Source organism: Gracilinanus agilis, chromosome 1, assembly GCF_016433145.1.
Source record: "Gracilinanus agilis isolate LMUSP501 chromosome 1, AgileGrace, whole genome shotgun sequence".
In the NCBI taxonomy this organism is placed as follows: Eukaryota; Metazoa; Chordata; class Mammalia; order Didelphimorphia; family Didelphidae; genus Gracilinanus; species Gracilinanus agilis.
This window is the reverse complement of record NC_058130.1, coordinates 754392767-754416055: the sequence shown is the minus strand read 5'-3', so window position 1 is coordinate 754416055 and position 23289 is coordinate 754392767. Positions and strand designations below refer to the sequence as shown.

General features: G+C 51.6%; 1 protein-coding gene across 1 annotated transcript in view; it reads right to left on the bottom strand.

Moving 5' to 3' along the window:
• Nucleotides 1-23121, bottom strand: part of LOC123256857 (lysine-specific demethylase 2B-like) — a 26222-nt gene extending 3101 nt beyond the window's left edge. The window contains exons 1-5 of the mRNA XM_044685413.1: nt 22984-23121; nt 3710-3934; nt 1227-1370; nt 505-591; nt 147-407 (exon numbers count right to left, since the gene is read on the bottom strand). Of these exons, the coding sequence (XP_044541348.1) occupies nt 147-407; nt 505-591; nt 1227-1370; nt 3710-3934; nt 22984-23040 (774 nt within the window). The 5' untranslated portion in view covers nt 23041-23121. The remainder of the gene's footprint in view (nt 1-146; nt 408-504; nt 592-1226; nt 1371-3709; nt 3935-22983) is intronic.
• Nucleotides 23122-23289: the final 168 nt, after the last annotated feature.

Sequence of the window (23289 nt, the reverse complement as noted above, 5' to 3'; positions counted from 1 at the left end):
CCCCCCCCCCACAACAATACAACCACCCAGACCGGACACCTGAGAGAACTAAGGAACGCGGTGGCCTGGGCCGGGCTTCTGGCTGTAATTCTCCCCCTTCCCCCCCCCCCCCCCCGGGCAGCCAGGACCCCGGCCCCCCTCCCTACCCGTTTCCGGGTGTTCATCTCCTGGGGCTTCTCGAATTTCCGCTTCCTCCTCAGGTGCACCTCATCAGACTTCCGGCGAAGGATGGTGTCGGCAGGCGCCTTCTTGGTGTGCTCGTCGGACTTCCGCCGGCCAGCCTCTTCACACTCTCCTCTCCGTTTGACCGAGTCTGGCCCTTCCTTGTTGTCCCGGTTCATCTTCTGCTCCTTGAGTAGCGAGCCGGGCAGGTTCGAGGCGTACTTGAACCCGGGGCCGCGCTTTTGCTTGTACGCCAAAAAGAGAAAAGCACAAACAACCTTTATATCTTCGGACTGGGAGCGTCCCCTGGGCCGCCCCGTCGCCCAGGCCACCCACACTCACTTTCCCCGTCTTGCCGGCGTGATTGCACTTCGGACACTCCCAGCAGTTGGGAAGCTCATCGTTGACCACGCCATCCGACTCCTTCACCTGCTCGGGAAGAAGGCCGCGCTGAGGGCGAAGGGAACGAGGCCGAGGGAGGCTCCGCAGGCCCGTCCGCCGGGCCCAGGAAGAGCAGGCGGATGTGAGCCGACCCCGGGCAGCCTCGTTCCGGGGCCACCCTCATGCCCGCTCCGGCCTGGGCTGGGAGCAGCAGGTGCCTGCTGGGGCCAAAGCATCCTGCCAGCTGCTGCAAGAGCTGACCTCAGCCCGTGTCTAAGCTGGGGAGCAGCAGGATGACGTCACGGGTCCCCGGGGCACCCCGAGGTCAGCCCTGAAGCCCTCGGAGGGATGTAGGAAAGCCCAGGGGCCCCTGGAGAAACCCAGCAACTGGAGGCCCAGGCGTCGTGCCTGAGGCTTGCGGGCCCAGAGGGCCCAGCCTCCCAGGGCTCGGGGACCCCCTCCTGAGCAGGTCTGGGGGCTCCCCACCTCCAGAAGGCGCAGCTCCCCCGGCCCCTGGGACGCTCTGATCCCCTTCAGCAAACTAGGCCGAGGCCTCTTGCTTCCTTCAGAGGAGCGTGAGAAGGCAGCCGCAGGGGATTCTGGGAGTTGTAGTGCGGCTGTGATTCAGGCCAGGCTGCAAAGTTGGCGGCGGGCCCAGGTGGCGTGGGGGGGCCCTCACTCACCTTAAGGCATCCAGGGTGGATGATTTCGTTGCAAATGGAACACTCCATGAGCATGAGGTTAAACTTGCCCTCCTCCTCCTCCACGGTGTCTTCCTTCCCCGCCTCTCCACACACCAGACACACGGCGGTGTGGGGCAGCACTGGCTGTGACACGGGGAGAGAGAACGGGGCGTCAGGGCCTGCGGCCCAGGGCCTGGCCTCTGCCCCCCCCCCCCCCGAGCATGCAGCCCCTGCCAGGGCAAGGACGAGAGCCAGGCCGGCTGGGCCCCTGTAAGCTGCCCGTAGGGAGGAGGCTCGAGCCCCCACGAAGCCCCCACAACCCTGGGCAAAGCCCCGAGGCCTCCACTCATCCTGCCTTCGAGGGGGGTGTGCTGGGACCCTGGGCACAGAATGACAAGAGATGCCCCTGAGGAGCGCATCTAGACAGGCTTCCTGGAGGAGGCAGCCTGCGAGGGAGCAGTGCCCAGGGGGATCAGGGAGCGTATTCTGGTGGGGATGATACAGCTGCCACCCCAATTCAGGTACAACAAAAGGAGGAGGGCCTGGCCACGGGGAGAAGAGAAAAGGGAGGGCAGAACAGAGCAGGCAGATGGTGAAATCTAGGGGTCTGAGAACATAATTTTTATTAGTGAAAGATTAGTGGGTGAGCACAAGGCCAAGTGTGAGTACAGCTACACAGGACACCAGAACCAAGATGCTGGATTGAGTCAAGGGGTTGGGTTCAAATCTCAGCCCTGCCATGAACAATCCGTGTGATTTTGGAGCAAGTCGGCCTCTGTGGGCCTCAGATTCTGAACCTGCATGAACGGCTGGCCCAGGCGAGCGGGCAGGCCTCTGTGTTGCAGTCAAAGACCAGGCCAGAGTCTCACTGGGCGGCAGCCGTCGGGAGTGAACAAGGATTCCCAGGGAGTGAGGGGCACCCTTGGGAGCTGGGTTCTGGGCAGCAGCAGCACGGCCGGGGACAAGGAGGGATGCTCTGAGGGGCTGCTGTCCGGGACAGGGAAGGACAACCTCAGATGTGCACCTCCAAGTTTTAGGCAGGCCAGGGAGGACCAATGAACAGTCCTGTGTGCAGATGCGGAAACGCAGGCTGGGAGTCAGCCGAGCCCATGAGCAGACAGATCACAGGACGGTGAGGCTCCGAAGAGCCCTCAAATGGACCCCTTCGTGTGAAAGGTGGGGGACACGGAGGCTCCCAGGTCAGGGCACTTGCTCAGGGTCACACAGCCAGTAGACGTCGGGGGCCAGAGGCCAAGCCGGTTCCCCTTAACTCTTCAATACGCCACGCGGCCTCTTAAGCTCTCAGAACGTGCCGTGCCTCCTGGGGCATCTCGTCCGGCTAGCCAGAGAGCCCGGGACCTGGGCACGACCAGCGGTGTGACCCTGGGCAAGCTGCCTTAGCCCACCGGAGAAGATGGCGAACCCACCCCAGAAACCAGGTAAGAGGATCCGCGGGGACACGAGTGAAGGGTGATAAAAGACAAGAAGACAGAAGAGTCTCTGCCCCAGCCGGGCAAGGCAGGGGTCCCTCTCCCAGACGGGCTGGGTTGATGCTGGAGACGACACGGGGACGCAGGCTCCCCGGACCCCCACCTCAGCACCAGAATCCCTCTGAAGATGGTCTCTACTCTCCCTCCGAGCCAGGTGGACACGATGGTACTGAAAGGGCCGCATCTGGGACCAACGCCCCGTAAGTCAGACTTAGCATCTGCCTCGTTCCGCGGCTCTCCGGGGGCAGGTAACGCCCCAAAGGGGCATCCCTGTAAAAGGGCTCCAGAGTGCTGGGGGCGGAGGGGGGCCAGAGAGACATCCGTCGTGCCCTAAGGGAGGCCCCGGGCTCTGGCTCTCCTCTGCGGCCTTCCTTCCCGCCAGTCTCTCACTCAAGGGTTGCGAGCGAGCTCCAAGCGGCTAAGGGCCAGGCTGGGCGGAGATCCAGGAGGAGGGATGGCTAGTGACGGCGTCAGCTGGGAAAGGGGCCACGTGCTGCCTTTCAGCGCACCCCACTAGGGACCAGGGCATGAATAACGAGGCAAAGGCAGAGACTGGCATCGCGGGAGACGTACGTGGGCTGGGCTGCCAGGGTGCCGCGGCTCGGCTCGGGGCAGGCGGTCGGCTTCCCGGGCAGGCTCCCCCATCCGGAGACGGAATGAAGCACCTGGCAGCCCACACCCCCAGAGAACAAGGTTGGGGCGCCCAGCTTAGGGCAGGGCGGATCCTCCTGGAGCGCCCCACATCTAGCCCGCGACGTGGGCCGCTCGGGCGCTGAGGATCTGGTGTCGGGGTGGGATGAGCCCCGGGACTTGGCCAGCTGGGTCTTTAGGCCTCACACAAGCGGTCAGCAGGCCCTCCGAGGACGCCTAGGCTGGAGCTTGGCTCCGTGGCACAGCCTAATGCTGGGGTCAAGGTGCCCACAAGGGCGGCCCCGGGCTCCTGCCCCAGGGAGGAAGAGAGGGAAGAGTGCGGGCCGCCCCGCGGGCACTTACCGCAATGCACTGCCTCATGATGCAGGACTGCTTCATCCGCCCAGGCCCCCCAAATTTCTTCATGTCCTTGCAGAAGTGACACTCGCCACACTCGGTGCGCAGGCAGGCCTCGCACTTGCGGCATCTCGTCCGTCGCCGGCGCGCCCCCGCCGTCGTCCGGTTGGCGGCCAACTTCACCGCGGAGGCTGGGCCCAGCTTCCCCTTGGGCCGGCCTACTGCCCGGTTCTGCAAGACGTCAGAAACGTGCCTGGGTGAGGAGCTGCCCCGAGAAGGCGCCACGGCCGCGTCGTCCCAGGGAGAGCCCCCGGCCACGCAGGGCATCCTCTGCGCCTCTGCTTCTCCCCCGCTGGGACAGGGAAGCAGAGGGGTCAGTCCTGGGGCCTTTCCTCTCAGCCCCCGCCTCATCACAGCCAACAAGACCTCAAGCTTCCTCGAACTCGGAGGCACAGCCCAAGGTGAAAACTGTTGCTGAAAACCTATTAAAAAACCAACCAGACACCAAATCCTAGACGCGGCACCACGCGGGGAAAGGCTCCTTCGTGCCCAGGGGCTCCCTGCTGTGAAGTGTCACAGGCACGATCTGAACCCGGCCCCCAGCACCCCCAGAGGCTCCTCAGCCCCTCGGGCTCCTGAGCATGATGGGAAAGGTGAACTGGACCCGTCCTTTGTCTCACCCCGCGCCGGGGCCCAGCTACGAGCTAGTCTATACCATTCCTACTTAGTGAATAAGAAGCCACTTTTTCTAACGTACATCTTTCCAGCCTATGGAAAGCCTAAACATTAGTCCCAGAACCCTTCAAAAGGCTAAAGAGTTAGGAAAAGAGAATCTGCCACCACGTTTCCCCAGGAGCCAGAGGGGTGCACTGTAAATTCTGGACCCTCCTCCCCTGGGGTAGTCCCCCCCTCTTGTCCCACCACACACATCAGAAACACCTTCGCTGTGCAGCTGGAGGAAGAGGGGGAAGTCCTCTCTGTGTCCAGGGGCTGCCTCTGAGAGAGCTGCAGCCACAAAGGGGGGACCAAGCCCCAACACTCCCCCCCCCCCCCCCGCTGCCCTGAGCTCATCCACCATAGGAGAGCAGGAGAAGAAGCACCTGGTGCAAATCCTGCCTCTCCAATGACAATCCAGGAAAGCCTGGGGCCAGCCTGCTCATCTGTAAAAGAGGTCTGGCCTTGTGGCCTTGAAGACCCCTCCTGGCCCAAACCTAGGGGCCTGGGGCTACTCCGCTAGACTGCTCCACACACACATTTAAAATGAATATTTCCCTTGTCAGGGTCACTGCTGACATGTGGCTGAAATTCACAATGCTGTACCCCCCCATTCTAAGATCAAATATTTAGAACTGGAAGGGACCTTGGGGTGCTTGCTGTGCCTGACCTCTCCATTTTGCAGGGGAGGAAACTGAGGCACAGGCTGTGGTAGAATCCAAAGTCCAGTCCTCATGACCCTGAGATCTAATATACCATGGAGACAAACATTTGACTGGATTGCATTTTAGGGCTCTGCAGGGCTTCCCAGGTGAAGCCACAACTTCCCCCTGCTACCCCTTAGTCCTTCAGACTATTCAGAAGACCACAGAATTCAAACTCTAGAGTTGGCCTTCCTGTCCGATGCCTCCATTTTACAGATGAGGAAACTGAGTCCCACAGGCTTCAAATCCAGATCTTTCCTGACTCCTGGTGGGCCACTAGATCATGCCACCTATTCTTCATTAAAACATCAAAATGACTTTTAGTAGGAAAAAAAGAAAAAAATAAACAGTGACTGAACCATAGACACAGGGCCCACGTGTCACGCAATTTCTAGAAAACATGCCTGGAGGTAAAATGCTCTGGAGAGCTTTCTATTTCTTGACACTTTCCCCAATCCATCCACCCATCTATCCCCACACGTTGTGGTCCAAGGTTCCATCCACCAGGGCCCAGTCTGTCACACTGGCAAGGCTGTGGATCCCCCTTGACCAGAGATCCTCACGCCAAGGCTGGGGACAGAAGAGCCAGATTCTGTGCCTGCTCCATCTCCCTGCCTTGGGAAAGGGTCTATTCCAAGCACCGGCTCACACCATCTCCCCAAGCACAAGCCCTGGATATTAATCTGGGGAGCATCTCAGTGTGCCTGATGTCTCCAGTAGACTCTAAGCTACCCTCCTAGGGCAGCGACTGTTTTTGCAGCCCCAGTACAATGCCTGGCACAGAGTAGGGGCTTAATAAACTGACTGGTAGAAAATACATTCCTAGAGCATCATAGTCAGGATCATAGATTTAAAGCTCAAAGAGACAATCCCCTCATTTTATAGCTGAGGATACTAAAGTGAGATTTGAACCCAGGTCCTCCTGACTTCCAGTCCGGTGCCCTCTCCACACCAGATGCTGCTGGAACCCTCCCTTGGCCCTGGCATCAGTCTGTAGTTTGGAGGTAGAAGCATCGCCTGGAAGGGGAAGGATGAGAGGAGGGAGGGCCCCTGTCAGAAAAGGCATGGTAGAGAAGGGTCAGCAGAAAGGGAAATAGCCAACAGGCCAGAGCAGGCCAGGAAATGGACCCTGAGATCCAGACTCTGCCCCCCCAGGCCCAATTTCATGATGGCACCCCAGCTAGTCATTCTGACAGCCTAGAGGAAGACGTAGGCCAGAGGCCCACAGACTTCTTCACTCAACAGCATCCTGCCCTCTCTTCCTCCAACCATTGTTTTCATCAGAAACACAAATGAAACCAAAAGCCGCCAGATATAAACAACCCCCCCAAGGGACTGTGGGAGACAGCAGAAGGCTTTTGGCTGGTGCCATCTTCGCATCCTCCGTTCACAGATGTGGCCATCCAGTCCAACCTTCTCCTTCTACAAGGGAGGAAGCAAGCTTGAGATCCAAGGAGGCTGGAGAAGTGACAGAGCTGGAACTCTGGGAAGGGCTGGCAAGCTGGAGGCTCCCTGTGAGTTGGATGACACGAACTTGGGTCCTCTGAGCCCAGCATAGCAGAGTTGGAATAGACCTTAGAAGCAAGCCATCAAAGGCCAGCTCTTACCTAAACAAGAATTCCCTCTACAATACTTAGGAACCTGCCATGGCTCCCTCTTACCCCACTAGGATCTTAAATTAACTCCTTAGCATGACCTTCCACAATCACCAGGCTCCCACAGACCTTTCCAGGCTCATTCAACATCTCTCTGCATTCTGGCACCTCAAGTACCAGTCATACTGATCTGCCAGCTCTTTCTTCCTATGTGAAATTCCATCTCCTACTCCCAGTCCCCAATGCTCTAAATCGCTAATAATTAGGCATACAGATTAAAACAACTCTGAGGTACGGCCTCATACCCATCAGAGACTAGCCAACAAATGCTGGCAGGGCTAAAGGAAAAGAGGTACCCTAATGGAACTGTGATCTAGTCCAACCTTTCTGGAAAGAAATGTGGAACTACACCCAGAAAAGCTATTAAACTGTGCGAATCCAAATGATACAGCATACTAGACCTACAGAGGTCTACAGGAGTTTACTAAATACTGGTGGGGTGGAAGGGGTGGCAGGGAAAGTGAGGACCTGAAGCTAAAATAAAATTGAATTAAAAACAACCAATCATCTTTCTGATACTTAACCATTCTTCCCAGGGAGGAGCTGGACCAGATCGGTCCAGCCAGCTCTAGACCCAGGAGACTGATACTGTTATCCTTATAATGATTTAGATAAAAAGGAAAAGGAGATACTAAGAAGACCCCTCCCTACTGCAAGCAGTTTAAAAAAAAAGCAAACCGGTCTTTACAAGGTTGAGCACCAAGTAGCCAATGAACTCTCAGGCCCTGGGGCCAAATTTTCAGCCTCTTCCCAGCTGGAAAGGGGCTCAGCAGCCATCTAGCTCAGCTCCTTTGGAACTACAATCTCCTCTACAATATACCCACTGAGGGCACTGGGCCACGTTCCCAAGCACCCTGCCTTGAGATTGTTCTAAATACTGGGAAGGTTTTCTTCACACCAAGCCTGAAATGTGCCTCTTCCTGAGGCCAGTCCGCATCATCCGGACGCAGATGTCAGGCCCACGTCGTACTATTCCAGGAAGTCATAAACATCTCTTTAGGCCTCAGAGCCAACAGCAGGAGGCTAAGGGATCCATTACAAACCCAACAGATTGATAAGACATTAGGGCAGGTAGGTGGTAAAGTAGATGGAATGACAGGCCTAGAATCAGGAGTATCCGAGTTCAAATCCAGCCGCAAACACTTAATGGCTGTGTGACCCTGGGCATGTCACTTCACCGTTTGCCTCAGTTTCCTCATCTGTAAGATGAGCTGGAGAAGATCCCCAATGGGGTCACAAAGAGTCAGACAAAACTGGAAAATAATTGGACAAGTAGACGTTTGGGGCAAAAAAGGAATGGTGAATGGAACTCCTTGGTGGATCACCACAGAATTGTGGATTTGGAGCTAGGACTTCAGAGGCCACTAAGTCTAACCCTTCCTCATTTTATAGAGGAGGAAACAGAGCCCAGAGAGTTGAAGTGACTTGTCCAAGGTGGAAATTAAGCCTCCCTGACTCCAGTTCCAGCAATCTGGCCCGTACTCCTGTATCCTAGCATCTCCATCGATCCCAATGAGCAGTCTCACAGCTAGAGACAGAACACTCAGGGCTCTTAGCCCCAGAACACAGCCCCTTAGCTCTGGGAAGGGCCCAGGCCCCAAAAAGAATCCCATCAACAGCCTCTGCCACAGCCCAAGGAAGCCCATTCCATTTGGGATGTCTCCAAGGCAAGCAACAAGCATTTATTACACTCCCACAATGTGCCAGGCACTGTGGAAAACAGCGCCTGCCACTCCAACAGGGAGACCGGCGGTCCACAGAGAAGTAGAGACAGAATGACAGAATTAGGGAAAAGGGCTGAAAGGTGGGAGGGGGAAACCAGGGATGGAAGGAAGTGGAAGTGGGCAGGGCACTCCAGCACAGGGGACAGCCGGGCTGGATAAAAAACAAATCCCAACATGTGAAAGGCTTAAAAGAAAATGCGCTGAGCCCAAGTCTGGCATCATGAGCCTCATCCAGGCACCATCTGCTGGCTCTCCAAAGTGCCCAGACAGACCCTGGCTCAGGTTTAAGGTCCTGAATTCAAATCCCACACTGAATCTCTACTCTCACAATCACCTTGGACAAAGCACTCATCTTGCTGGGCACCAGGCTCCTATGGGGTGATGGGGTGGACGTGACAACTTGAAGGGCCCTTTCTAGGGTCAGATCTCAATCAAACCAATACAATATTCCTGGTCTGGGTGGTACATGGGATAGAGTGTGGGGCCCAGCATCAGGGAACACTTATCTTCCTGAATTCAAATCTGGCGGCACACCCTTACTATTACTAGCTGGGTGACCCTGGACAAGTCACTTAACTGTTTGCCTCAGTTTCCTCATCTGTCAAATTAGCTGAAGCAGCAAAGAGCAAACCATTCCAGTATCTCTGCCAAGAAAACCCCATATGGGGTCATGAAGAATCAGACACAACTGGAACAACTGGAGGATGATAAACCCCTCAAAAAACCTCCCAAATCTCACCATGGAAAAGTGGGGCTATCAGAGACCTTAGTGCAATGCTCCCATATTGCTGGCGAGGAGACGGAGATCTGGGGATAAGTGGCTTGGCCAGGAACCCAGGCACCCCAGGTCCTCGAGTGCTTTCCAGGCAACCCAGCAACTGCTTCCTGCCCCCTGGGCTGGGCACAAGTAGCACATTCCCTCCTCTCTTGGCTTTCCTCAGGCCTCAACTCATCTAACAGCACCTTTCCTGACTCCCTGTCTCCAGATGTGAGCTTTCTCTCTTTCCCCAAACGAGCCCCTCATTCATATACGAAGGTGGAATGCTGGTGGTTCTTGGCAAAACGTGGCACAGGGACATTCTGAGGCGGCCAGAAAGCCATCTCCCAAACACCACAGGCTTCCTCAATTCAGTGCCAACACTTATTCACTTCATGCAGGGACTGGACACACTGAGACAAAAGCAAAACAGTCCCCTTTCTCTTGGAGTTTCTACCCCACTTGCAAGTAATGGGGAGAGAAGACAAGCTCTACCCCAACAGATGAACACCAGGGCTATATGGAATAATAGTCATTCCAAAGGGGCAGCATCTTTGAACCAGAATATCAGGAAAGGTCTATGTAGGAGGAGGTAACTGAAGAGTGCCTTGAAGAAATTTCCAGGACCCTAAGAGGCAAGAAGCAGGAGAGTCTGGAATGACACAGGGAAGAGGCCACCAGAAGGGCCTGGAAAGGGCTGGGAATCACAGCGTGGACGGCTTCAGGGGCCACACTAAGAGATGATACTTTATCTCAGAGAAAATAGGGAGCCAAGGAATATTTCTAAGTAGGGGAGTTACCAACTCATTTCCTAACTCTAAAAGATTGTAATTGGGAGCAGCTGGGTGGCTCAGTGGATTGAGAGTCAGGCCCAGAGATGGGAGGTCCTGGGTTCAAATGTGGCCTCAGACACTTCCTATCTGTGTGACTCTGGGCAAGTCACTTGACCCCCCCATTGCCTAGTTCTTACTAGTCTTCTACCTTGGAACCAACACACAGTATTGATTCTAAGGGGGAAGGTAAGGGTTTTTAATTTAAAAAAAAAAAAAAAGATTCTAATTACATGGAAGATCAAAAATTTGTCCAAACATAATAATGTCTTATTATGCAAACACACACACACACCCTAGGGATAGAGGGAGAGTGTGTGTGATTTATCTCTTAGCCATAACTGTCTTGGTCCCAGGCCCAATGCTCTGGAGCATGGAACTTGTTGCACCTGAAGCACTTGTTGGCATGAAGGTCAGTTGGTAGCATCATCTCTAATCTGGGAGATGACATTTATAGAGCCCCTTTCGGACATCTGAAACTTGTGATCATCTTGTGAGGGGATATGGGGCACTTGCACCGTCCCCCCTACTTAAATATTGGTGGCAGAGTTCAGAAGCAGGCTCGCCTCTACTTCTGTAGGCCAACATGGCACAGTAGAAAGAAATGGCTTTGGGAGCCACCAGGTTCCACCAGGTATGGCCAACAATCCTTTCAACACCATATGATGGGCTCAAATGTCACCTCTGATACCACCAGCCCCTTCACTTGCACCAAGAAACAGAGATGGTCTGGACAATCCTTGCCAGCTTTAAATCTACGGTCCCATCATCTGAAATCCAGCTTTCCATTAGAGCACACTGATTCCACTCCTCCCTCTGAGTTGATGTGGATTCCAGGAGACCTGCAAAATTGACCTCAGACACTTCCTAACTGTATGACGCTGGGCAAGTCATTTAACTTTGTTTGCCTAGCCCAGTGATGGCAAACCTATGCTGACATGCGTAACCATTTTTGATGACACACATACAGGGAAGTTTGGGGCCGCATGCTGAGGATGAAACATTTGCTGTAGGGTAGTATAGACACTCTGTGCCCTCTAGAGGACAATTCTACCTATGTTAACTTACCTATTTTGGTTTATTAAATAGTTATATATTACAATTATGCATTTTTGTTTTTTAAACTATAAATATCATGAGATTATGGGTTTTTTTCCTCAAAGTGACACACCACCCGAGTTATGCTTGGTTTTTTGGCGAATTTTGACACACCAAGCTCAAAAGGTTGCCCATCACTGCCCTTACTCTCCTGTCTTAAGAGTGTTACTAAGTCAGGAATTTAGGGTTTTAAATAAATATTAATAAGCTGTGTGACCCTGTGCAAGTCATTTCTTCTCCCTTACCTCCAGTTTCCTCATCTATAAAATGGAGATAATACCTGCTGTCCTTATCCAGTTCAATTGTTGTGAGGATTAAATGAGATAAATGTACAAAAAATCTTTTGTAAACCTTCCAATGTGATTTTAGAAAATATATTTTTGTTACACTTGAGTTCTGAGCTGGCTATTTCCCTCCCAGGCACAGACATATATGTGAAGCTACACAACACATACTTGCATTTATCAATTCTGCCCCTGGAGGTGGCCACTGTCTTCCTTCCTAGTCTACAATACTCGGAATAGCTTCATCATTCAGTTACCCTTTGAGCAATATCGCTGTTACTGTATGCGATGCTCTCTTGGTTCTGCTCTTTCCCTCTGCATTATTTCAGGTAAGTCTTTCCATGTTTTTCTAAAACCGTCCTGTTCTTCATTTCCTCACGTCATGGTTCCACCATTCCCCAAGGGATGGGCTAGCCCTCAATATTCGCCTCTTTGCCACCTCAATGGCATCCATACTTTGGAACATAAAGGTTCTTTTTCCTTTTCCCTGATCACAGAGGGAGACTTAAAATAGTAACTCTTTGGGCATAATTCCAGATTGCTCTCCAAAATGGTTGGATCAGTTCAGTTTTACCAACAGGGCATTCGTGTCCCCATTCCCCTTCTGTCATGCCAGCCAATCTGATAGGCGGGAGATGGTACTTCACTGTTGTTCTAATTTGCCATGTCTCTAGTCAAAAAAGATTTAGAGCTTTCTTCTGAATGTGTTGTTAATATGATGTTGAAGTCTGTCATTAGTATAATTTGGGGGGAGGAGGAGTGGCCATGTGGAAGATACAACCAATCGATCAACATTTATGAGGCACCTGCTAGAAGTCAGGTCATTGTACTAGGGAATAAGGACACAAAATCAAAAAGTGAAACTTTTCAGCTCTAGGTTGTGCCCTTTGGGGCCAAACAAAAGGTTCTCTATCCCTCCCCTGGGGATAGGGATTATATAAAATCAAGAAGGTCCAGGTCTTCTGGGAGTTTCCATTTTCCTGGGGGGATAAAACTGTTCACACCCTATGTACAAAACAAATGCAAAGTAATTCCAGGTGGGAGGAGGCTCCTTCACTCCTGGGGTAAGGGAAAGGGCCCTGGGGTTCAGAAGAGGTACATTAACAGGTGCTCTTCACTTCTACTCCTCTTTCCTTCCCCCCTCCCATTCTTCTCACCCCAACACCTCCAGACTGTTGGCAGCATCTTACAGAATGTGATGGTGGGCCTGACACCCAGGGCATTCAGTTCTCTTCTCCCCAGCCTCCCAGGCAAAGCTGCACAGCATCCCAACCTCTGGAGTCTGCATCTTGCCCTCCCTGATCAAATCACTAACAGCCAAGCTGTCACAGCCAAAGGCTATCAAATGGAAGAAATAGAGCTTCCAAAGATTTCCAAGATCAGGCCCAGACCCTGGGCCGGTGGAGAACTTCTCTCTTACAGAACAGTACCAGCAGTAGCCCAAGCCTGAGACAAAAGTGGGCAGAAAACTGTCCATTTTCACCAAATCATCCTCGTTCCATGACTATAGGACCTTCCGCCAAACCTAGTCGCTCATCCTACCCTAGGATGGACAGACACTCAGAACCCAAGGGCAGAGCATATTCCAGGAAGTAAATGAGGAAGACAGATGAAGTCCCAAATGAGAAAATTGGTGGATCACTGAAAAGAAATGATACTAACCAACTTGTTTTTGTTTTGTTTTGAATTCCTTACTGTCTTAGAATCAATACTGTGTATTGGTTCCAAGGCAAGAGTGGTAAGGGTGGGCATTGGAAGTTAAGTGACTTGCCCAGGGTCACACAGCTGGGAAGTGTCTGAGGTCAAGTTTGAACCCAGGACCTCCTGTCTCTAGGCTTGGCTCTCCATCCACTGAGCTACCCAGCTGTCCACAACTTCTTAGATTTTTTTAACTCAGAGGTAGAGAGTGGAATCCCAACTCTGCCTCCTGACTATTCCATTAACAAGATTCTCCACAAGTGTTTTCCCTGGCTCTTCCCCATGCCTGGAATGCTTTCTTTCCTTAGCTCCTGAACCTCTCTCAATTCCTGGTTAGAATCTCCCCTCCTAGAGGAAGCCTTCCCCAACCCCTCTTAATACCAGCATATTCCTTCTTGTAATTATTTCCTATCTATCCTGTATATAACTTGCTTTGCGGATTTGTTTGCACATGATCTTCCCCAGAAAATTGTAAACTCCTTTAAGTCAGGGACTAATTGTCTTTTGCCTCTTTTTGCACATAGTAGGTGCTTAATATATGCTGGCTGACTAGAAGCCCAGGAAAGGGAAGGGATAAGTCCAAGGCTACAGAGTGAACCAATGGCTGGCTTGTGGTAGGTGCTTAATAATGTTTAGGGACTGTCTGGTGTTTATTAGGCTTAATTACTTAACGAAGTTCAAGAGTCCTTCAAAACCTGTGACTTTCATGTGCACTTCAATTGTGGGGGAGCATCTGGGACCATAATGATTCAAAGGACCCCAAATCCAGCCTAGAGTTCTAGAGGAAATACCATATTAAGAGGTTCTGCACAGTCCCCTAGACTCTGTATCTTCATAAGGAATAAGAAGATTCTACCGCCATTTGGAGTCTGCCATGAGCCCTTCATGTGAATCTCACCACCACACTGGGAGGTTGTACAATGATAAACCCCCCTTTTACAGGTGAGGAAACTGAGGTTAAGTGACTTCCCCACAGCTAATAAGGATCAGAGGCAGGATCTGAACTAGGCCTTCCTGACTCCAGGGGAAACATTTGATCCACTCTATACTGCCTTTTCATGGCAACTGGATCCTGATTAGCACCAAGGAATTCTCCTCTAAGTGGTCCCATTGTTTGAATCCACACCACATTATTTCCAACGAACTAAACTAATATATTACATCATCCCCACCTCCCTCAGGGGGAATGGAGATAATTTAGACGCCTAGGGTAAGTAGATTTTTTTACTATGAATGGGCTAGAGTTAATTTCATTTATACAACACATGACATAATTAGGAATCCAAATAGTGAGGATTCGATCTCATCAGTGGAGGGCTTCCTGCCTCAGGTGTTTGGGACTCTCCAAAGCTTATCCATGCCTCTGCTGGAAGACCTTCAGGGAGGGGCAGCTCCCACTACATCACGTCTAAATCAGATTCTTTGAAACTTCCTTCCCATGGCTGTTCCTGGTTCTGCCCTCTTTGTTACTCAGCCCTGTCCCACTCTCCCTGACCCCATTTAGGGTTTTCTTGGCAGGGACCCTGGAGTGGTTTGCCATTTCCTTCTCCAACTCATTTTACAGAAGAGGAAACTGAGGCAAACAGGGTTCAGTGACTTGTCCAGGGTCACTCAGTTAGTGTCTGAGTCCATATTTGAACCTAGCTCCCCTAGGGGCCAAATAGAACAAGTAACTCAACAAACACTAGAATAATATCACTTGATATTTATGCAGAATGTTTAAGTTTGTAAAAACTCCACATACACAGACACATACACAGGACACCACCCCCAGTTCCTCAAATACCTGATAAACCACAGGCAGTGTTATCTCTGTTTCACAGATGAGGTTAAATGACTGTTGCATGTTAGAGGCAGGATTTGAACCCAGGGCTCTCCCTACACTGCTTTTGAGCTGTATTACCTTTGAGGTTTCTCTGCTCCAAGCTGAAGGTCCGGAAGGGGCCATACAATGGGTCGCAGGAGTTATGAGCCCCCCATCTGCACTCCCTTCCCCATTGGAATTTGAGCTCTTGGAGGGCAGGGACTGACTTCTTTCTGTGAGTCTCATCCCTGCAGAAAATGCTTAAAATGGCGCCTCACTTCTTCATTCACAGGCTTGGAGCTCTAGATCTCAGCGCCCCCAAAGGCTGCCCAGTCCAACCCCCTCCCTCACTGTACAGAGGCAGAGCCACAGCCAGGAAGCATCATCAGGGAGAACTGAAGCCGGGCCTCGGACTCTGGACTTAGCCTCGTTTCCATTCTAGCGCCAGCAGTCCCAGACAACCCCACCACCTTCCTTCCTGCCCTGGTCTGGACGCCCAGAGCTCCCAGGCGCACGCCCCGATCCTCCTCACACGGCTGTCTGCGCTCAGCAGAGCCACCCAAAGGGAGGCCATAGTCCAATAAAACCTAGAGCCCTTCTGCATACTTTTCCAGGCTTGAATCTGGGATTCATTGGGAAATGTTCTAAACCTGGGCTTCCTGGGCTGGGCCAGAGGCTCGGGCCATAGAAGTGCCATGAGTGCCTCCATCCAAGTCCTGGGAATAGCCTGGGGTCAAGGAAGAAGCGAATCCAAGAAAGGAGGCACCTGGGGCGTCCACCAGAGCCTCCCTCTAAACTGATTCTGGAATGATGGCTCCTGGGCTCTGGGCCTTTATCTCCTCCCAAATCTTACCATCTAGCCATTTAGTTTTCTGAGCTGTCATGTGACAGATACTGTGTGACTTTGCACAAGTCACCTGACCTCCCCGCCTGGGCTTTTTCTCTGCACATCTGACAAGTCTGACAAATCCTTTGTGGAGATCTCAATACTCACAGCCTGACACTGACCCACCTGCTGGCTGTAGTTACACCATCAAAAAGGGCAGTGAGGTCAGTGTGGCGGCACGCAGGTTCCAGGGGAGCTCCACAGGCACACACTCCAATTCCCTCGTGAAGCGCCCAGCCAGGGCAGGGCTCCAAGGCGCCCCTCAGGGCCAGGGACACGGACACGGACACACACACAGACACGCGCGCTCTCCAAGGGCTCACCATTCATCCAATGCCGGCAGGGACCCAAGGAACTGAGACAGATCAAATACGTGCCAAGGAGCCCAGGCAGGCAAAGTGCTCCCCGAAACGGGGGAAGGCTTCAAGAAGAAAGAAGGCAGCTCCTCAGATGGGTCTTGGATGGAGGTCAAGACTTGGCCAAGTCACAGACAAGTCAAGAAGAGGTGGGTTCAAATCCTACCTCTGACACTCCAGTGTGACTCAACCTACCTACTGACCTCAAATTTCCTCATATGTAAAAGGGGGGTGAAAAGGACTCCATCCCCAAGTCACCTTCCAAACAAGACAGGAGTAGGGTGCTTTGTAAATACTGAGATGCTATAGGAACATCAGCTCTATTACCAGTGAGTGGCCTTCTGTCATGAAGGTGGTTTTAAATGGCAGGTTATCCAGATATTCCATATCTACCTTTCTTTCCATAACATTATACTTCCTTTTGAGGAGAGACCCCAGGTCAGGCTAGGCCAGTCCCCTGTGGGCCGGACACTGGAGGGGCACTAGGGTTCCAAAGAAAGGCAAAAACAATTGCTGGTCTCGGGGGCAGCTGGGTGGCTCAGTGGATTGAGAGCCAGACCTAGAGATGGGAGGTCCTAGGTTCAAATCTGACCTCAGACACTTCCCAGCTGTGTGACCCTGGGCAAGTCACTTGACCCCCATTGCCTAGCCCATACCACTCTTCTCCCTTGGAGCCAGTACACAGTATTGACTCTAAGATGGAAGGTAAGGGTTTAAAAAAAAATTTAAAAAAAAACAAACAAAAAACAAACAAACAAAAAAAAACAATTGCTGGTCTCAAGGAGCTCTCTGTCTAAAGTAGTGATTCCCAGAGTGGGCGCCACCGCCCCCTAGTGGGTGCTACAGCGGTCCAGGGAGATGGTGATGGCCACAGGTGCATTTATCTTTCCTATTAATTGCTATTAAAATTTAAAAAAATTAATTTCCAGGGGACTAAGTAATATTTTTTCTGGAAAGGGGGCAGTAGGCCAAAAAAGTTTGGGAACCACTGATCTAAAGGGACAGAGAGCAAATAAATCCTCGTTCTATCCAGGGAAGACAGAAGTCTTTTCCCTTTTAGAATGTAATTCCTCAATTGTGGTATATGCGGGTGATGGAATACTATTGTGCTAAAAGGAATAATAAACTGGAGGAATTCCATGCAAATTGGAGAGACCTCCAGGAAGTGATGCAGAGCGAAAGGAGCAGAGCCAGAAGAACATTGTACACAGAGACTGATATACTATGGTAAAATCAAATGTAATGGGCTCCTGCACCAGCAGCACTACAATGACACAGGACAGCTCTGAGGGATTTATGGTAAAGATGCTACCTACATTCAGAGGAAGGACTGCAGGAGAGGAAACATATAAGATAAACAATTGCTTGAATGCATGGGCTGAGGCGGACATGAATGGGAAATAGACCCTGAACAAGGACACATGTTACAACCAGTGGAAATGTGCATTGGCCATGGGTGGGGGGAGAGCAGGGGGTGAAGGGGAAAGTAGGGGCATAAAGTATGTAAACAGATTAAAAAACGAATATTAATAAATGTCTAATAAAAAAAATAAAAAAATAAAATAAAAAAAGTGCATTGGAAAAAAAAGAATGTAACTCCTCAAGGGCAGGGGCTTCCCAGGGCCTGGAACCTTTTTATAAATATTTGTTGACTGCCTGGTTGATCCTTTGATCTCTCTTCCAAGAGTGAAGGCCATACCTAGCTTGTCCCAGTTTGCTGCTGCTCCACAGAGGAGGCCCCAGGCTGGAAAGGACAGAGAGAGGGGAAAGAGGAGCCCTTGTTGAGTCGAAAGGCATGGCGATGACCATTTGGAAAAACCTGCTGTTCTATGGTGGTGACCACAACACATTAAAGCAAGAAAAGCTCATGTGTGTGGAGGGGGGAAGTTGGGGAGGGAGAGAACATCCCCATCTTTGACCTCCCTTGGCCTCCCCCATCTAAAGATGCCTGCTAAAAGGGCTCCAGAGGCTGAACCACTGCTCAAGAGGTCCTGTTAAGAGTCTTCCTTTCCAAGCTGGAATGGGACTGGAGAACTGCTGGGGTGCAAAGAAGTTCCTGGAGACTCACTAGGATGACTAAAGGCTTGAGGGGCAGCAAGGAGCAAAACAAGCAGGAGAAAGAGGAGAACCTAGTGGGCCAGCAGCCAAGAAGCCTGAGGGTTCAGACTTCAAACAGAACAGGTGCTACTAGCCCCAGGACAAAGGGCAAGTCATTTGACCCCTAGGAGGCTTGGTTTTCTCACCTGTAAAATGGGAGTTTAGCTGTTGGGACTGTTATGAGTCTCAAACTCCATATGGCCTGCAAATTGCTTTGCAAACTTTAAAGTGTTATATGAATGCCTGCTACTATGATTATAAGGGATGCAGAGACATTGTGGCTAAAGAGCCCGCATACCTTTTCTAGGAAGATGTAGGTTTGAGTCCTACCTCTGACCCATTCACAAACTAAATTTCAGAGCAGCTATGTCTATCTGCATTGATAGGGGGGAGTTTCCTCATTCAGAGGAAATGGACCAATGAAATTCCAAGTACAGGGGAAAAGAAGAACACCTGGGCCAGTATGACCATTCTTTTTTAAACCCTTACTTTCTGTCTTAGAATGGTTCCAAGGCAATGGAGGTGAAGTAACTTGCCCTGGGAAGTGTCTGAGGCCACTTTTGAACCCAGGACCTCCCATCTCCAGGTCTGGCTCTCTATCCACCAAGACACCCAGCTGCCCCTGTCCATTCTTAGGAAAATGCATCTCACAGCACCATCATGGCTCTGGTGTTTTCTGCACCGCCATCAGGCAGTAAACAAATGCAAAAGAACCCAAGAGCCCCCTCAAACTTGAGCATCTCACACCTCACCTGCTTTCAGAGGCCCAGGGATGCTCTTCTGGGCCTTCCCCCACCTCAGCCTGAAGACCTCCAGAAGAGGAGGAACCCAGGCCACCTATGGGATGGCTCAACATCTAGCCCAATCCTGCTGCCCTAGATGGGGTCTATCACTCAGCCAAGCCCCAACCCATTGAGAATTCTCTCTATACTTTCCCAATGGGAAGCTCATGACCACACAGCACTCTTTAACCACAATCTCTCCTGCCCCACCCCCCTTACCTTCCAGCTTAGAATCAATACTGTATATTGGTTCCAAGACAGAAGAGCAGTAAGGTCTGTGCAAAGGAGGTTAAGTGACTTGCCCAGGGTCACACAGCTAGGAAGTATCTGAGGCCAGTTTTGAACCCAGGACCTTCCATCTCTAGGCCTGGCTCTCCATCCATTGAGCCACCCAGCTGCCGCCCCCCCTCCCCCACACGCAATCTTTTAAGGCACAAGACATAGACAAGAATTGTCCCTTTGCTTCTTGCTAGCTCTGAAACCTTGGCCCCCCCAAACTTCAAACTTTTCTCGGCCTCAGTTTACTCATCTGGAAAATGAAGGATTTGAACTAGATGACTTCAGATAGTCTTTCTAATGCTAGGTCTATGTATGATTTTGATTTTAACATCTTCCCAGAAACCCAGCAAAGTAAGTGACAAAATGAGGCCTAAAGTCACATCTTGAGCAAGGAATCCTTCTTGAAACCAGGTTTTTCTGACCCCTAACCTAATCTTGTAACCACTAGGACATATGCCTCGCTAACAATTTATTTTCTTATTTAATAACCCTTAGTTTTTGTCTTGGTAACAACTTTTAAGACAGAAGAGTGGTAAGGGTTAGGCAATGGGAGTTAAGTGACTTGGCCAAGGTCACACAGCCAAGCAATGTCTGTGGCCACATTTGAAACCAGGATCTCCCCACTCCAGGCCTGGCTCTCTACCCACTGAGCTACCTTGCTGCTCCCCTCTCTCTGGTAATTTAAAACATCTTACATATAGGCTCTCAAAACGACCTCCTGTGATATTATTGTGCTATTATTATCCTTTTTTTACAGTTAAGGAATCTAAGGCTCAGAGAAGTTGTGATCTGGGCCAGGCATCATACAGCTTTTAAACACCTGAGGTGGGGATTTGAACCCAGATGTTCCTAACCCCAAGCTCCATATACCACATATGAGGCAGCCTATTCCACGCCTACATGACTGTGGCTGCCAGGAAGTCTTTCCTCACATCTACCCTAAACATTATTGCTTCTCTGGTCCTTCTTCCTCTCTTCCTGACTCCTGGTTCAGCCCTTTCAGGTGAAAAAAGAACAAAAGTTCAAGAACAAATACCTGAAGATCTCTATCATGTGGTCCCTGCCCCTTCTCTAGTCTAATCCCTTCATGTTTACAAAAGAGCTCTCAGAGGCACCGGCTAGGATGAGTGATTTAATTAAAAATATAAGTAGTGAGTAAGAGAAGAGTGCCCCAGGCCTGGCATTCTCATTGGCTGTCAGGAGGTGGTTCTCAGGCTTCCTTCCAGGGCCAGCTAAAATCCCAACTTCCATGGTAAGCAGTGAGCCTCCCACCCTAATTCTAGAGCTTTCCCTCTGCTGACCTACAATTTATCTTGAATAAATCTCACCACAGGCACAGTTGTTTTCATGGTGATATCCCTAGTAGACTGAGCTCCTTGAGAGAAGGGACTGTCCTTTGCCTTGCTTTGTATCCTGGAACATAGTAGATATTTAATAAATGTTTACTGACTGACTCTGATATCAAATTCTGTACTAGGGTCATAGGTTTAGAGCTAGAAGGGGCCTCAGTCCAATCAGGGGGAACAAGCTCTCAATTGTTAAAATTTCAGGGTAAGCACTAGCATCTCAAAAAAAAAAAAAAAGACAAATCATGGCTTGAATTGTTTTGTTGATTGTGTAGGCTTAAGAGAATGAGAGACAAAATGCTATTAATCAAGATTAAACTCAAAAGTATATAGGATTTATATCCTGGCTTCAAATCTGGCATCAGACTCTTCCTAGCTGTGTGACCCTGTGCAAGTCACTTAACGCTAATTGCCCAATCCTTGGCATTCTCCTGCCTTAGAACTGATACTTAGTATTGAATCTAAGACAGAAAGTATGGGTTGGTTTTTTTTAAAATGTGTGTATGTTTGGAGCAGCAAGGGTAGCTCAGTGGATAGAGCACCATACCAGGAGTAGAAGGACCTGGGTACAAATATGGCCTCAACACTCTAATAGTGTGATCCTGACCAAGTCATTTAACCCCAATTGCCTGTCTTTGCTGCTCTTCTGTCTTAAAATTGATACTAAGACAGAAGATTGAGTTTAAAAAAAAAAAAAAAAAGGAGGGGGAGTGTATGGGTTTTAGAGAGTTGGTTGTTAAACATTTACTGGCACACCTAGGTCTTATCCACTCACTTTATATAAAAGGAAATGAAATCCACTGCCACTGAAATCAGGTGCCAATCAAAGCTACAGGTGCAACATTTTTCATCAAAATTAAGACATCTGACTAAATAAGCTGGTCACATCTCTCTCTGGGCTACTCTTGATGATCAGCTTGTCAAAAGTTGGCAGGCTCCAAGCTGGGCAGGGACACTCCTCCCTCTGGCCCAGCCCCAGTGGCCACAGTGACCTGCAAATGGATAAGAAGGGTATAAGCCCCTGTGGCTCCATCAGGCCAACTCCAAAGAAACTCGGCAGATGATCTATATACCTAGAGAGGCACCCTGGCTCGCTGCTCTGCAGGTAAGGGTGGCTATTACATACACAACGATTCCATTTCCTCTCCTGCCTTTCATGATCAGAGCCCCATCCATTCTGGCCAGCATCTTCTCTCCAATCAGCCCAAGGCTGCAGTTCTTACTGAAAAACTGAAAAATCACCAGGCAATTCCATGCCTACTTCCCCGTCTAGGACTCGAATGCCTCCTCTAGAGTCACAGACATAATCTGTACCACATGTTTCTGATATTATTTTACAGATTACTTCATAAAACCTGAACTTTCTTCCCCTCCCTTAAAACCCAATCTGTTTCAGGAAAGGAAAATACACTTGCACATACACACCCCGCCGAAATCCTGGAAGTCAGTTCCAGTTGTAAATACACCCCCGGCTTTGTTTTACAGGCATTTCTCTTTGGCCGGCCGGCTCCCCTCCCCCCACTTCCCTCCTCTCGGCCCCTAGAGAGACGGTTTTTCCTTATAGATCAAATTAAGGCCAATTAATGCGGTCTTGGAGTCAGTTTCCTGCAACCAGTCCTGCCAACGTTTCGAGCATCTCGGCTTCTCTTAGAGAGTTCAATCTCCCCCCCCCCTTCCCCACCCCCCTGTGGCCCAGGCTGGAGCCCCTTCCTGTCCTGTCCCCTCCCCACCAAAGGAAAAAGTACGGGCAGGGCAATCCCGGTCAGGGCTCACGACCGCCGAACCCCGCACCCCACCACCCCCAACAGCGGGAGGCCGCGGTCCCGGCGCAACTTTGCAGCCTGACAGATAGACCGGCGGCCGCGAGACTGACAGGGGGAGAAGGGTGGCTGGGGAAGTGCCGGGGCCGCTCGGTTCCGCTCGGCGGCGCAGCCTGGCCCAGCCTCCGTGCCTCCGGCCCCCGGGCGGCGCTGCATGCGCTCCCCGGGATCGCTAACTTCGGGAGCGGTGCCCAGCGGGGCTCACATTGTCTCGGGCCGGGCCTCCTCCCCGCGCGCACACTCTCCGCCGCGCACACGCCCCCTCCCCTCCCCCAGGCCCAGCTCTAGAGCAGAGCCCCAGGGGCGGCCCCGCGGCACCCCCACCCGCCCGCCTCCCTCCGCCCCCGGGCCGGGCCGCGCCGGGCGCCTCAAACTTTGTTGGCGGCGGCAGCGGGGCCCCAGCCCGGCCCTGCGCGGCCGCCTGCCCCCCACAGCCCGGGGCCGACCTGGTCGTGCTCCGGCTCCTCATAGTCGTCCTCCTCGGCGCTCACGGACATGGCCATGGCTCATGGTGGGCCCAGGCTCGGGCTCCCGGGCATGGCGGGAGGAGCCGCCGCCGCCGCTGCACCGCGGGAGGGAGGGAGGGAGCCCGGGCCGCGGCCGCTGGGCTCCTCCGGCTCCGCTGGCTCCTCACACTCTCGCACACTCACACACACTCGCGCACGGGGGGCGGGCGGGAGGGGGCCTTATGCATATTCATGAGCCGAGCCAGGAAGGGGCCGGCCCCCCCCCGCCCCACCCCACCCCCCACC